At 41.3% G+C, this 16,031-nt stretch overlaps 1 protein-coding gene across 1 annotated transcript in view; it reads right to left on the reverse strand.

Annotated features, from left to right (window-relative positions):
• Positions 1–16,031, reverse strand: part of CREBBP (CREB binding protein) — a 918,877-nt gene that overhangs the window by 11,876 nt on the left and 890,970 nt on the right. The window contains exons 28-30 of the mRNA XM_029576620.1: positions 10,487–10,654; positions 3,485–3,646; positions 67–348 (exon numbers count right to left, since the gene is read on the reverse strand). Coding sequence (XP_029432480.1) covers positions 67–348; positions 3,485–3,646; positions 10,487–10,654 — 612 coding nt within the window. The remainder of the gene's footprint in view (positions 1–66; positions 349–3,484; positions 3,647–10,486; positions 10,655–16,031) is intronic.

A 16,031-nucleotide genomic window follows, 5' to 3' on the forward strand; every position in this document is an offset into this window, starting at 1 on the left:
TAGAAAAACAAGATCTGATTAGACATGCAAGTCCAGCCATAAAATTATGCTTAGCCTGCTACTTACCTCACAGACCGTGCAATGCCACCTGGTTTCTACATGGTGTTTACACTCATTGCATGTATAAACAAAACGCTCCTGCCCTTGGGTGTGCAGCTCCACCAGCATGCATAGTGTTGACCATTTGGAGCGACGTAGTGAGGAGAATTCCCAATGCTTATCCCTAGCCAAAGTAAGGAAGGCATCTCGCCCATCCATCAGGTCACAGCTTAGTAATGGGTCAGGATCCACAATGGGAGGCAGTGTGTTGATGACAGGTCCTGCATGCAGATGAATCACAAAAAAGACCTGCAGGAAGATATTACAATCATCAGGAACAGAAAATATAAAAGCAATCATCCTCTTCTGGAAGAGGAGTGGTCGAGTGGTTAGAGCAATGGACTGCAAACAAGAGAAATCAGGGTTCAAATCCCACTTCCTTCACTGATAGTTTCTGTGCATTGGGAACTATCTCCTACTGCCTCAGGTACCCATTATAAGCTCGTTGGGGCAGGGAATTATTGTACTTGAATTACTTATAATGCTGTAAGCATTATAAGTTAACTATGTTTTTAGCCATGGACTGGCTAGTTAACATAGCTGGATATAGTGTATTTTTCGCTCCATAAGACGCACTTTTTTTCCCCCAAAAGTGGGGGGAAAATGTATGTGCGTCTTATGGAGCGAATATAAAAAAAAAAAAACAAACAAAAATCTAACAAACCCCCCCCGACTCCCCCAAGACCTGCCGACTTAATTTCCTACAACCCCCCACCCTCCTGACCCCCCCCCAAGACCTGCCGACTTAATTTCCTACAACCCCCCACCCTCCTGACCCCCCCCAGACCTGCCAAACATCCCTGGTGGTCCAGCGGGGGTCCAGGAGCGGTCCGGGAACAATCTCCTGGGCGTGGGCTGTCGGCTGCCAGTAAACAAAATGGCGCCGACGGCCCTTTGCCCTCACTATGTCACTGGGACCGACCGCTGCTATTGGTCGGTCTCAGTGAGGGCAAAGGGCCGTCGGCGCCATTTTGATTACTGGCAGCCGACGGCCCACGCCCAGGAGATCGTTCCCGGACCGCTCCTGGACCACCAGGGATGTTTGGCAGGTCTTGGGGGGGGGGGTCAGGAGGGTGGGGGGTTGTAGGAAATTAAGTCGGCAGGTCTTGGGGGAGTCAGGAGGGTGGGGGGTTGTAGAAAATTAAGTCGGCAGGTCTTGGGGGGTCAGGAGGGTGGTGGTTGTAGTAAATTAAGTCGGCAGGTCTTGGGGGGTCAGGAGGGTGGGGGTTAATTTAAAGGGTTGGGATGGGGTTTTTTTTGGGGGGGGAGGGGTTCCCAGAGAAAGAAAAGTTTTCTGATCTGGGGAGTGAACCGAAATGGCCCTCCCCAGACCCGAAAACAAAATGGGGAGAAAAAAAAAAAGCTATGCACTCCCCTAATTTGCTCCATAAGACGCCCAGACGCAGAGCCGGTTTAGCACAATTTTTTTTTTTTTTTATTTTCCCCATCTGAATCCTAGGTGCGTCTTATGGTCAGGTGCGTCTTATGGAGCGAAAAATACGGTAGCTATCTGGATAGTGTAATGGGTATATTCAGTGGTGTGGCCCCCAGCTATCTAAAAGTTAGCAGGATAAATATATCCGGCCAACTCTAGGACAGTTCTACAGCGCGACCAGAGTTAGCTGCATAAGTTAAGCGGCTAACTCTGAAACGCCTTCCACTAGCCTCTGGAATGCTCCCAACTTCTGTGTCTAAATTATAGCTGCATAAATCATTGGAGTGGAGGAGTAACCTAGTAGTTAGAGCAGTGGGCTGCGAACCAGGAAACCAGGGTTCATGTCCCGCTGTTGCTCCTTGTGACCTTGGGCAAGTCACTTTACCCTCCATTGCCTCAGGTACAAACTTAGATTGTAAGCCCTCTGGGGACAGGGAAATACCTACAGTACCTGAATGTAATCCACTTTGAAGAACTGTGAAAAAGTGGAATATAAATATAAATAATATAATAATATAATATATGGCTTTGAATATAATAGGGTAGCCATTTAGATGGATAACTTTTCAGTTATCCATCTAAATGGATTTTGAACACCAACCTCACAGCTTTTAAGATTTGGAAAGGTGTATATATACACACACACACACATATATACACATAGCTTAGTTGAAACTAATAAAAAAAATTGTAATGTCACCAGTTTATGTTCCACATTTGATTGTCATAAATCAAATATAGAATGCTTTTTCCACTCTAGACCCAAACAGAAAACAAATGTCATCTATAATGCAACCTCCAAAAGTCTTGAACATATATTATAAAATTCTCCAAGTTTGCTTATAATTTTTTAATTTAAAATAAAACATTACAAAAAAAAACAACCCCTCCCCATGGAATAATTTCTTTTGTGAAAAAACATCTGCTACTGCTGTCCTCTGCATCCAGGTCTGTATTCTTCCCTCACTATTTTCTGCATGCAGTTTGTGTGTGTTTTCATTTCACTTTTCATTCTTGCCCAAGCTGTGCAAAGTCTCCTAAACCATTACTGACATCATATAAATCTTGCAAATAGTGTGTGCATGACAACTTGTCTCAGCTTGTCTGAATTATATTTCCATAAGATGATAGGCTGGAACAGAAGCCAATTATTGCATAGATCATGGAAATCCAAAGACTCAGATTCCAATACCACCATCTCCATTACTCACTGTATAACTTTGATTAGGACACTTAGCCGCCTCCCATGCTCAAATGTAAGACATTAAGATCTTTGCCTATTACATCACTTACAATTCAACAGAGGTATACAATAGGAAAAGTCTCCTTATGTTAGAAAAAGTATGAGGTTTTATATATATCACTATCAACATATGAATGGAGCTGAATTAGATCTTTATTTGGATAAACTGAGTGAGAGATGAATTCTTTTGAGGTTAAGAATATTCAATTTTAATTTTAGACATAGCTATATCAGAAGAATGCACAAAAAGGGCTGATCCTGTTGTTGATGGTGCAGCATTATGAACTGTGGTGCAGGGGATTCAAACTTTATGTATTTATAATTTACATTTCTATGCCACTTATCTAATACAATACATGTGGATCCCCTGTCAGGGCCAGTCAGAACTAGGTGCATTAAAGTGGTAGTGCACTAGGGCCCAAGGACAAAAGACAGTTGCTGCTATCATGGTAAGCCTCTCTAACCAGTAAGTATAACATATGGAAGGAGAAAAAAAACCAAACAAAAATTCCTGCCCTAATTTGCACAAAAGTCTCACAGTGTCAGGAAAATGCACAGCATTCATGTCTACCAGCCCCTTTGATCATATAGTATATTTTGAATTATATAACTACCTGATTAAAAAAAAAATCAAGAAAAATAAATGTATAACTGAAACAGTGGAGAGCTGACAGATTCAAGATCAGTTTTGTTTGTCCCTGGTATACCTCTTTATGCTTCTCCATGGTGGCATAAAGCTTCTGGGACAGGTCGTTGGACACATTGGGCATGCTGGGTTTCTTCTTGTTAGCTCGGCTCATGCTGCTCTTATTCTTGTTGGTCTTTTTGTTGTTCTTTTTCTTGGCATTTTTGCTATCACTCTGGCAGCCCTGAAATGAATACATTGCAAAGCTGTTAGAAAGGATTCTTTCATAACCTTCAAATTTTTCCATCTGTCATTTTTTTTTTTTTTTTTTTTTTACAAATTATGGTAATTTATTTATGAACGTTTGATATCCACCTTTTACTAAGAATGAACTTAAGGTGGATTACAATCACATTTAAAAATAGTTACAGTACCATAACAGACATGAGGTCGCTTACAGTCATAATTGAATCAGGAAGGTCAGGTGATGTTTATGGAATAGGTTTAAAGAGAAGGTGCACATTAAAGTGTGTGCTCCAGGTATGGCACAATGTATTTAATAGCAACACTGATATCTAGAATAGGAGTGAGGGCTGCTACAGGTCTGGTTTTCAGGATATCCAGAATGAACATCAGATGTATTTGTATACATATAGTTAAAGAAACAAGGCCAATCTGTATAGTTTAGCTACCCTGAAAGCCAGACCTCTTTACATACTTTGAGGAACATAGTTCAGTATCCTTGGTCTAGTCATCAGTCAGCTCAGCTAACCTGTGTCAGCTGGTAGGAAGAGACTGACAGCAGAACAGAAATGGAAAAAGATAATGATGTAAAAAATGTGTGTGTTTATGGAGAAATATTTTTACCATACTATACCAAAAATTCAAATCTATATCTTCAGTTTTTAAAACCATATTCCTGTTCTCAGTCTCAAAATGAAGTCTGCAACATCCTCTTCCTTTTTCTCAAAAAAACAAACAATCAAAAACAATTTGAACTGACTGCTGTTAAAAGCTGTTTCTGACTTCTGAAGTTGTAGGCAGAGACTGAACATCTTCAGAGATAACAATACCCCACTGGTACCCTCACTGTAGCAGCTCAAAGCACAAGAGCTCCCGGGGATCTCCATACTATGAGGGTGAACCTGGGTTTGAGGGAAGACCACGTATTTTATATTTTTTCAGTAAATTGATCTCTTAAAGTAGTATTATCACCTTGAAAACATAACATTGCTTTTCATTTTTCAGTACTTGGAAAGGATGCTCCTTATATTTAAATGCATATTAGCCCATTTTTGTGTTTTAAAAATGAACCCCCCCCCCAAAAAACTAGTGAAATAATTCTTAAAAAAAAAAGGGGGGGGGGGATCAGGACACGTCAACCAGCAACAAGAATCCACCCAGCTTCAGTCAACACATCTTCCTGCTTCTGCTGATGCTTGGCTTTTCGTTACTATAAAAGTGAAAAGTTATATGTAGCTTGGGTCCATTGCTATGATTCTTGGCTACCTAATCTCTATGGGGTGCCTTAGGTGCTGTGCATCAGCATTGTAACAATTACTTTTACCAGGCTAGTTTTTTCCCTCCAAGATATTAAGGATGGCTGAAACAAACTTAACAGAGCATCTCTATGGCTACTAAAAAAGATAAAAGATAACATGGGCAGCCACTATAATAGCATTGCCCTTTGCCAAATCCCCCTACCCCTAGACAGCAAAAAACAGCAAATCATCGTGACCCCACAAATTTGTTTTGGGTGTAATGGCTGCAGCAGGTTTCATAATCAATTTCAAGAAGAACAGAACAGCTATTCTATTGTACCCGAGCTGTACACCTACACAGATTGCCAGGTTGCCCCTCTTGCCACCCACCTTGGACACCAGCAAGGCAGCAATATCTTATCCAGCCCCCTGTCACAGTACCAAGCAAGGGAGCCCCCCACCAGGCATTACCATGGCCCTCCTTTCTGGCACTACCAGCCGTGAAGACCCAAGATAAGACATTATTCTGGGTGGCTGACCGTCTGTCTAAGCCAAGCCCATAAATCTAGTGTAAAAACATGTACCCCCATTAATCATTACCCACCAGTTTGGTAACCTGCCATAGGCATGAGAGAGTGCTAAACTTGCCTCATGCCTACCCCGCACCCTTCCAGCATACACCGATTTGGAAATTAATTTTTTTGCGACCCCATTTCCACAACTTCATGTCCCACCACTTAATCTGTGAGATATCTGACTACAATAAATGAGTTTGACAAAACATGGAAGCCAAATGTACCAAATCAGTTTTCACTACTTTTATCAATTGTCTGTAAGTAATATTTCTCAAGTCGTTTCCCCCTAGGTGAAATGTCATTTCGGGTGTGGCAACCCCATCCCTCATCCACCATTAAGAAGTAGCAGGTGTTCCCAGAGCATGCTACAGTGATCAAACCAAGAAATGTGTACACCATAAGGAGCAAGACATAAGTGAGGAAGCTAACCTCCACCCCGATTTTCTGTTTCTATGTACAACCTGGTCTGTGCTGTGCTAGTGGTTGCCCCTATTTTAAATGAATGCGTACCAAATTCCATTGTATTAAAAACCAACTTGCACAATGCTGCTCTAAAAATTGGAGTGAATTGATATTGAGTTAGTGAAACCCTATTGGGATGAAACAATAGATGCATGCCATTGGCGGGACGCCTGGCTAAGTATGCTCGCATGTTCTTGACTGGGCAGGTGACCAGGGATTCAATCCATTTCAAGTACAGTGTTAAAACCCCATCCCACCTGGTCCGTCTTTGATCTGTGGACAGTAATGTAAGCCACTTGGTCCCTGAACTCAACTTTCTTAAACAGTAATCTATTATGGCCACAGTCAATCTTTAACCCTGCTACAAACTCACTCACACGCAGAGCGCCAAAAAATGCGAGAATATGGAAGACGGAACAGTATGGATTCAAATTCTGATTCACACAGAACTGAAAACATATGCCATAACTGCATCAATACTTCATGTGTCGGGGGTGTGTGGGGGGGGGTGGGGTCGTAAATCTTTTGAGATTCTGGCTTTTCTGGCCCATCTCATCAACATTTTATTTACTATAACTCTTGGTAGGGTTTTGCCTTCGTAGCAAAACTAGCCAAGTGATTGGTCACGCAGCCTCTAGATAACCTGGAATCCGCTATGTAGCGCTTTGGGGATGGGACCCGAGGCCCAACCATGGATGGTCAAGAATTTTCGTAAATACCTGCTACATGCTGCCTAAGTGGATAGTGCTACTGATCTCTGTAGAAGGTCTTTGGTGGTTGCACTCCAATCCTCCATAGGTGCTACGAACCTATATCCCCACCACCTGCCTCCAGAACAAATCCCATTTAGCTTGAGACAAAGAATCATCAATAGGGTTGTTAATCCCAGGTACATGGCTTGCCCATATTGTAGTATTGAGCCTTAAAGCTGCTAACACAATCTGTCTTACCAATTCAACAACCTTAGGGCATCTGGCAGACACTCTGTTGACTACTTCGACTACTGCTTGGTTGTTGCACCAAAATATTATCTGTTTCTCAACTTAAAACCCCATACTACAAGAGCCACCATTATGGGGAATAGCCCTCTTCTACCCATGATGCAGGCCAAGGCACGGGACACCAAGAACCCTGGCAATATACCCTGAATCCCCATCCGCCTGATGTGGAGTATATATCTAAGTCCCTGCTGGATATGGGAGGCTCTTGCCAAATAGACACACTTAATTTCTCAAGGAATGTCGCCCATACGGTCAGATCATCCTTCTTGGGCCTGATTATCCAGATAAAGTGATATGGGTCTGGTCACACCTGCTGTTGCCAGCCTCCTTAGGAAAACTCTACCCATAGGTATGACCCAGCATGCGAAGTTCAGGGTAACTATCAGGGACTGCATGGTAGCCAACGTAATTGTTTTGGTAATTAAAGCTGTCCAGATCATTGACCTTGGATTATGCAGCTTATCCTTAGGCAGTCTTGACACCATTGTGTCAAAGTCCAGCTCAATTTCCAAGAAACATATCACAGTGGAGGGGCCCTCAATTTTCTCATGCACCAACTGAATCCCATATTCATTTGCCACATCATGAAATTCTTGTTACAACCTGGTCCAAAATTCTGACTCTGCCAGCCTCATGAATAAAAAATTGAGGTAATGGATGATTATGTTGAGACCAGATCTTTGTGCAACACCCAGTGATGGAAGCACATCCTATTGGCATACATTTGTCAAAATAATATTGGCCATGAAACTTGAAGCCTAGCAACGGGAAACTGTTCAGGTGAATGGGATGGAGATAGAATGCCGACTCAATATCTGTCTTGGCTATCAGGGTACCCAGTCTGCAATCCCTCAACAGGGCTATTGCACTGTCAAATGGGATGTATTGTATAGTGCATTCCTTGGTAGGCAAGATGTTGTTCACAGATGACCCTTTTGGGTAGAAGAGATTCTTAATGAGGTGGAATTTTCCTGGCTCCTTCTCTGAAATGACAGTTAATGGAGAAAGTATCATTTTCTTAAAAAAGCAGTTCAAGGAATGGCCCCGCTATCCTGTTCAGCTCCAATTCCTGGTTGATTTTTTGTTGAACAATGGTTTGACATTGTGCCGTGGAAGGTACATCACATGTGTCCATGCCGGTGATCTCTCCTTAGAAGGGTATGATAAATCCTGTCTGGAAATCCATGGTGATTTTGGACTTTGTGTTACATTTAGGACTGTGATCAACCACACAGACATCGAATGCACATTTATAGGAGATGTTGCTTTGCTGAAAATGGATGGTTCACTTTGTTTTAGGATTATTCCTGATATTGGCCTTCTTAGCGTACTTGCTCGCTGAATGAGAACCGTAGCAAAATGAACCACGTTGGTACTTGCATTCCTGAAAACTGCAAGAAGATTTATTATATCGCCAATAGGTATTACTTGTGCCCATACCTGCTGTGGTCTGCAGCTCGGCATAATTAGATTTCTGTGATGGTCTGCCTCTGGTTCCAGCATCGCTCGCCTTATTGGTTATCTGCTGGCGCTATAATCCTATGTTTTGAGTACTCCATGACATGAAGAAATTTTCTTCTATCATGTCTTGGAAGCCCAGCCATTGTATTCCTTATACACTGCCAAGATGGTGTTGACATAACTCAACCTAGGGCCATACTGAGAGGGGTCATCCTGACCTATAGCACTCATCATCCTTGGAAATGCTTTTGTCTAATCAATGTTCCAGTTTTGTCGGCGCTCAATGCCCGGTCCCTTTTCTTGCCCTTCCTCCTGTCTTCCCTAGTCCTTCGACCTTCCAAAATTTGGAAATTGTCTATGGATGTGCACTATTTTTGCACAACGCTTTTGGGATGCTTTCCCATAATTGTGATAGCACTGTTAATGCCCAGGGTCCCTGGATGCCTCAATCGATTCTCCGAGTCACCTAATGGGACTGGAGTCGGATGTGTTGTCGGAAGAGCTATTTGGGCTAGAACCTGACACCTGTCTGCTCTCCACCTTTTCTTTCTCTTCTTCTCAGCTTGTGTCAATGTGGTGCCCCATGAGACACAAACTTATCCCCCCCGAGTTCTCACATAACTCACTGCCCATAGTTCCACCATAGTGATTTGTTACTGCGCCCACTGTGATGCCATTGGTTGCTCCCTTGGGCGAGTTGGGTCTCAGCTCAGTGGACTGAGCTAAGTTGGTCAGACCCATCCTGCTGCTGTTATTCCTTGTAGTGCAATCACCCCTTTCTTCTGGCTGGTGGTTTTGATTTGTCACTAAGTTAATCATATATCCTTCCTCTGGCTGGCGGTTACTTGGAGATGGCGCAGAGTTGATTGACTGCTGAGGCCCATGGGAACTGTACATGGCTGATCCTGGTGTCCAAGGAATTGATGCAGCCAATGGACCCCAATTTTGGGGTGTACCTAGGTATGCTCAGAAATATCTGGGGTGCATTGCTGGTACACACTGATATGCCCAATGTGGCAGAGGGAGGGAGGGAGGAAGCCTGGACCCATGCTGCCCTGAGGAGCTAGTGAACATTGCCATAATAAGGAACAAGTTGCTGACCAAGTCACTGGTCTATTCACATTGTACTAAGGGGAGGAAATTGCCCAGAGACTGTCTTGTTTGTGTAATCAGTCTGTGCCGAGACCGCAATGAGCATCTGGCATGATGGACTGCCTCTGCCTCCTATGTGCTGCTGCCGTGTATTATCAGCCAATGTAATTTTTCTTTTGTTATGCTGGTCTGCCGACTAGTCTCTTGCTCTCACGATCATAGCCTTCTTATTTTAGAATTAATCCCTGATTGCCACCTCCTTCATCACTCTTTGCTCCCCACTGGCTTCTTTAAATCTTTGGCTGTATGGATCACATGGCCGCTGAAGACAAAGACGCATGGGCTAGTCCTGAACTGCTGGCGTGCTGAAGCTTTGCTTTTGGCCACCAACAGATTATACGTTTTCAGGCACACTGGCAAGAATGCTCCAGTGGAAATGCCAAACTGGAAGGTCATGAATCGTGTTTGCAATCGTTCAGCAAGAAAGGAGCTCCCAAATGCGATTGAAAGAGGAAGAGGCTATGCACGTACAGGGATTTAAATCCCCTTGTGTATAATCAGGGGGTTTATACACAAGGGGATAATCCGCCTGTGCGCCTCCTCCCTCTCCCTCGGGGAGACGTCGCAGGGCGATGTCACTGTGACGGAAGCAGCCAGCAAAGAAGTGTGTGTGTGTGTGTGTGTGTGTGTGGGGGCATGCAGTCAAGTGATTGCATTACTGCGGGTGTGTGTGTGTGGGAAGCGGTCAGGCATACCCCATGACGCTGGGCTAAAGGTGGACTCTGAGCACCTAGCACGGGCCCACGACCTTATTTATATATGAAATGTCTTTTTAAATGTTCTTGAATAACATCAAAAGAATTTTAAGTAAACTGCTAAGATCCCTTTGAAAAAGACTACACTGAGGTATAATCCAAAATTCAAGGAAAAAAGTTAAAGGTTAATATACATATTCCATACTGCAGTAAGTTACTTGTGCTTTGGTCCCAAGAATTGCATGAGGGTCTCTTACCTCCGTGGTCTCACAAGCTGCTGTACTCTCCTCTTTCTTCCTTTCTTCCTCTTCCTGCTCCAGTTCCTTTATACTTTCTTCCAGTACATTGGGCCAGAAATCCCCTTCAAAATAAGGCAGCTCTTTGGCGCTTGTTAGCCTGTCCTCAGTTGCTTGTTTGAAGATGTCCTACGGAGGGTGACACAAGAAAAAGTGAATAAAATAAGAAAAATATGGTCTGGCATAATGGTTCAGTGGTAATATTGTTAATTCCATGTAGGATACCTGGGTTTGGAAGCTGTGGTCTGTGGCCCATAGTCCCTGGTCAAAGGCCATTGGTGAAATAAAGTGGACCAGATAGCAGGAAGAAGAGTTTAAAAAGTGAGGGAAAATTCTGGATAATTGAAAATTAAAACTTTTAGCACTGTGGCCACAGTATGGGATATAGCGATTTAAGTTGCAATACCACCTTCTTTACTACTCTCTGTATAACTTTGAGAAAGACAATTGGCCTTTGCCTCATGCTCAAATATAAGACATTAAATCTTTGCCTGTTACATCTCTTACATTTCAAAAGTAGTATAAAAAAATACCTTATGTGGCAGTTGAATTCCAGCATTAGTGAGGCAAAAAATGAAAATAAATTGAAAAAGCCAATTTGATAGGGTATGTTTCTTCATTAGAAGGCCTTATCTGGCTATGCTGTAAGAGAGAAACTGTGGCGATGAAGGGCTTGGCTCTCTCCAAGTAGAATATTAGGGTTCTTCTATAGTCTAAGGTATTAACAGATTGCTTGGCCTGAGTGGAATGAGGTTTTGGGAAAAAAGTTAGAAACATGATGGATTGATTTAAATAGAATTGAGATACTAACTTAGGTAGAAACTTAGAATGTCCCCTCAATACTATCCAATTATTTAAAATCTGTGAATAGGGAATCTGGATTACTAAGGTCTAAAGTTCACACGCTATGTGCTTAGGTTACTGTTATGAGAAATAATTTTCCAAGTTAGAAATTTGAGATGTACAATTGCTAAAGGTTCAAATGGTGATTTAATTAATTGAGAAAGAACTACATTGAAGTCCCATTGATTAGGAGGGACCGTGATAGGAAGCTGAAGATGGTAGAGGCATTTGATGAATTTTTCTACTGGGGATAAGATACTAGAATAAGGATGGCCAACTCCAGTCCCTGAAAGTCAAAAACATACCAGGTTTTCAGGATATCCGCAATGAATATGCATGAGATAGAATTGCATGTACTGCCAACATTGTATGCACATCTATCTCATGCATTTTCATTGCGGATATCCTGTAAACCTGGCCTGATTATGGCTCTCTAGGACCAGACTTGGCCACCCCTGTACTAGAAGATCTTGAAAGTGTTGGTAATATGCCACTCTAGTGCTCAAGTGAACTCATTTTGATTTCAATCCAGATTTGGAAAGATCAAGAAAATATTGGAGCAGAAAGGAAGTGAAGCAGCCGAATGGGTCCTCATTATGAGATGTTCACCAGAAAGACAACATTCACCTTCATATTGACTGTGGTAAAGATTCACTCCTTGTCTTGTTAGATCTGTCACCCCATACCAGGGTTGTTAATGAAGATACATATAAAACTTTAGGGAACAGAGCGCTTTCCGTTTTCCGGGTAGAGTTTCCTCGTGTGCCAGCTGTATTTATTTATTTAGTTTTCTATACCGGTATTCAAAAAAATCATAGTTTACACAGAAACAAGTACAATAAAATCCATCAGTATAAAATAAAATAGAGCATACACATCATACATAAAAATATATAAAACAATGTTCATAGAAAATTCAATAAAATAAAATACAAATAAAAGGTGCAATAAAAATAGTAAAACAAAATACTAAAAGAAAGCAAAAGAGGAAAAATCAATCTGGGAAGGCTTGCTGAAATAGCCAGGTCTTTAGTTTCTTTTTAAATGCCTGTGGCCCTAACCCTGCTTGAAGATCTTTAACCTTATTCTTACAATGGTTTGCAAAGTTATCATAATCCAAAACAGATAGTTCTCGCACTCTTTTGACAGGTTTAATTAACTTATTGACAATGGAAAAAAATTCAAATGGGCAATTTAGGGATTCTTGTAACTGGGCAAAATAATAATTTTTGCATGTGATCTCCAAGTGAGTAAAAAGATCATAATAAGCTGGACAGAAAAGAAAAAACCCAAGTAAATCTGCGATACCATGGGTGGGGAAGATGTAATATAGCAACAAATCACAGGACCAGATGATATACACCCCCGAGTTCTGAAAGAAATCAAAAATGAAATTGCAAACTTATTACTAATGTTAAGGACCATCCCACAACTGGCCTCACTAACACCCAGGAAGCCAGCTGCCTCTCCACTCAGCCAGGACACTGCCAAAGCTTGCAGTCCAACCTCACCAGTGCGGCTTGCCTTAGACGTGTGCATGCGCATCAGGACACCCTTTAAGTACCACGCGGCAGGAAAGCTCAGCGGCGCTGAATGATAATGTCAGAGCTGGCTAGGGATTTAAACCCCAGCCATGTTCCTGACTGGTGCCTCAGCAACAGGTCCTCCAGCACTGCAGTGCGTGTTGCTCTTCCTTGCTTTATTTTTGGTTCTGTCCAGTTTTCTCCGGTTTCTGATCCTGCTTCTTTTCTCCAGTTCCTGACCTCGCCTTGCCTTCTCCAGTCCCTTGTCCTTTGCCTTGCTTGCTGTAGTCCAGATTCTTGCCCTGCCTTCTCCTTGGACTGATCTCTCGTGTTCTGACCTCTGCCTGGACCTCAACCATACCTGTCTGCTGCCTCCCTGACCTTTGCCTGGACCTAGACCATGCCAGTCTGCTGCCTTCCCTGATCTCTACCTGGAACCTGATACCGTATGACCGCTGCCTGCCCACACCTTTGGCCTATTTTCTGGATCCTCTTCTTTCGCTCACTGGGACCTCACCTAAGTTCTGCCGGTCCCAGAACCCAAGGGCTCAACCTGCTTGGAAAGAGGTTGGAAAAAATGAAGACCAGACCCAGTCTCAAAGCATGTCCACTTACTGTCCAGCATGGGCCTAGCAGATTCACCTGCTACACCAGTGTTTAAGGACCTCACTTTCTGTGACAACTAATAATTCTTAACTTCACATTCAAATCAGCTACAGTACATTTATTTATTTCGGATTTTTATATACCGACATTCTCAATACAAGTATCGAATCAGGTCGGTTTACATAGAACAATAACTGTCGCAATAAAGGCGTTACATTAAACAGCGTTTCTTAACATATATTTTCTTAACATATCACATATAAATATAACTATAAATACAACTTAAATATAAGTATAAATACAACTTAACTTAAATATAAATACAACTTGAATATTACATAAACAATAATAATAATGATGATAATAACTCGTCGACAGGACGAAGATCAATATCAGGAATGTTTAAAGCGTGAATAAATATCTTGAATAATTGGAGGGATAGTCTAAATTGTGATGTGAGGTATTACTATGTGAGGTATAAATTGTGATGTGAGGTATTACTATGTGAGGTATAAATTGTGATGTGAGGTATTACTCATGTAATACATGAGTAATACCAGATGATAAAAATGGCTCCAGAGGTGATCCGGAAAACTAGAGTCCAACATCAGTACTGGGTAAAATCATAGAAGATATTCTGAAAACCAAAATTTCTAAACATCTGGGTACAAACTAATGGGGCAGAGCAAAGGGAAGTCTTGTCTTACAAATCTGTTGTATTTGTTTGAAGAGGATAACACACACAGGGACAAGAGTCAGCTCATTCAGTGTATCTGGATTTTCGGAAGTCTTTTGACAAAGTCCTCATGAGAGATTCATCAAGAAATTAAAGTCATGGGATAGGAGGCAAAGTAGGACATTGCTAACTGGCTAAAGAATAGGTAGGGACCTTCGTTTTCAGTTTTTATTTTACTGTTCCCAGGAATCAGTGTTTACAACAAGAACACAAATGATATTTACCTAAAAAACAACTAATTTCTTTCCACTGATTTCTCCTGGTTTTGTTAGAGACCGATAAATTCCTAGGTAAAACAAAAACTGAAAATGAAGGTCTCTATGGATAGGAAACAGAAAGTAGGACTAAATGATCATTTCTTTCAACAGAGAAAAATAAATAGTGGAGTGCCTCAGGGATCTGTACTGGGACTGGTGCTTTTCAAAATAGATTCAATACAGGTTCTGTGAGTTACAGAATTTATTCAGATATACAATTCTTCATCCAAATACAGTTTACATGGTCAGAAACTGCGAGGCTAGTAGCTCTCCATTATTACACTTTGGCTAGTTCACAATAAGCTGATACTGAACATCACCAAAACAGAAATTACTGTAAGTCAGCATTCTAATGCTGGCCTTATACCATTATCTATGACCATTGATAATATCTCATTGCAAGTTGCTCTGTGTGTGAAGAAGCTTGGGGTTCGGCTAGATTCCAGTTTAACCTTTCAGCAGCATATTAAAATCTGTAGTGAGAGTTGGATTTTTTTAAGCTGTGATTCTTCCATGATTGACTACAGCAATGCAATTTATAATGGCCTTCTAGCCTCTTCTTTAAAGGCCTTGAAGTTGCTACAGAATCACCCCATTTTTTATGACTTACACTGGCTTCCAATCTATCATTGTGTTCAATATAAAATTACTTTGCTAGTACACAAATTATTGCAACTTAATTCTTTCTTCTGGGTGAATGCTATGTTAAGGATATATAACTTACTCAAGCTCTTCTCAAAGAGGTAAATTAGACATTCCCTCTCTGAATCCAGAGAAAGGGCCTTTTCTGTTGCTACTTCAGGATTGTGGAATTCACTTCCAGAGAATTTGTGATTAGTTGATTGTTCAAAAACTTTAAAACATTTTCAATTAGACTTGTATTCCAAGAGCCAAGATATGAAACAGGACTTTGTGGATTGCACTTTTTGTTCAAGTAGGCATGAACTTTGTATTCTTTACTGATTGTAGCCTGTTTTATTAGATTAAATTTTATGTCTCTGCAGGCTAAGGAGATAGTTTGTTTTAATTCTATTTGTTTGTATTTTGTCATTTGTTATATTGATTTATTGTATTTTTAAATATGTTTATTGTACACCTCTTAGTGCTTTGGCATAGGTGGTTTATAAATTCATAATAAAGACAAAGAAAAAGAAAGATTTATAAATGATCTGGGAAATGGAGTGATGAATAAGGTAATTAAATCTGCAAATGACACAAGATTATTCAAAGTTATCAGATCACTAGCCAATTGTGAGGAACTGCAGAGGACCTGACAAGAATAGAGGACTGAGTTGTCCAAGTGGCAGATGAAATTTAAAGTGGACAACTACAAAGTGAGGAATATAAGGAAGAATAATCCAAACTATAGGTATATGATGCTAGGTTCCATGTTAGGCATCACCAACCAGGAATATGATCTTGGCATCATTTTGACAATTCTTTGAAATTCCTGACCAAGTGTGCAGCGGTTGTCAAAACGCAAACAATATTAGGTATTATTAGTAAAAGAATAGAAAATAAAACGAGGATATCATAATGTC

This window comes from Rhinatrema bivittatum, chromosome 14, assembly GCF_901001135.1.
Source record: "Rhinatrema bivittatum chromosome 14, aRhiBiv1.1, whole genome shotgun sequence".
Lineage (NCBI taxonomy): Eukaryota > Metazoa > Chordata > Amphibia > Gymnophiona > Rhinatrematidae > Rhinatrema > Rhinatrema bivittatum.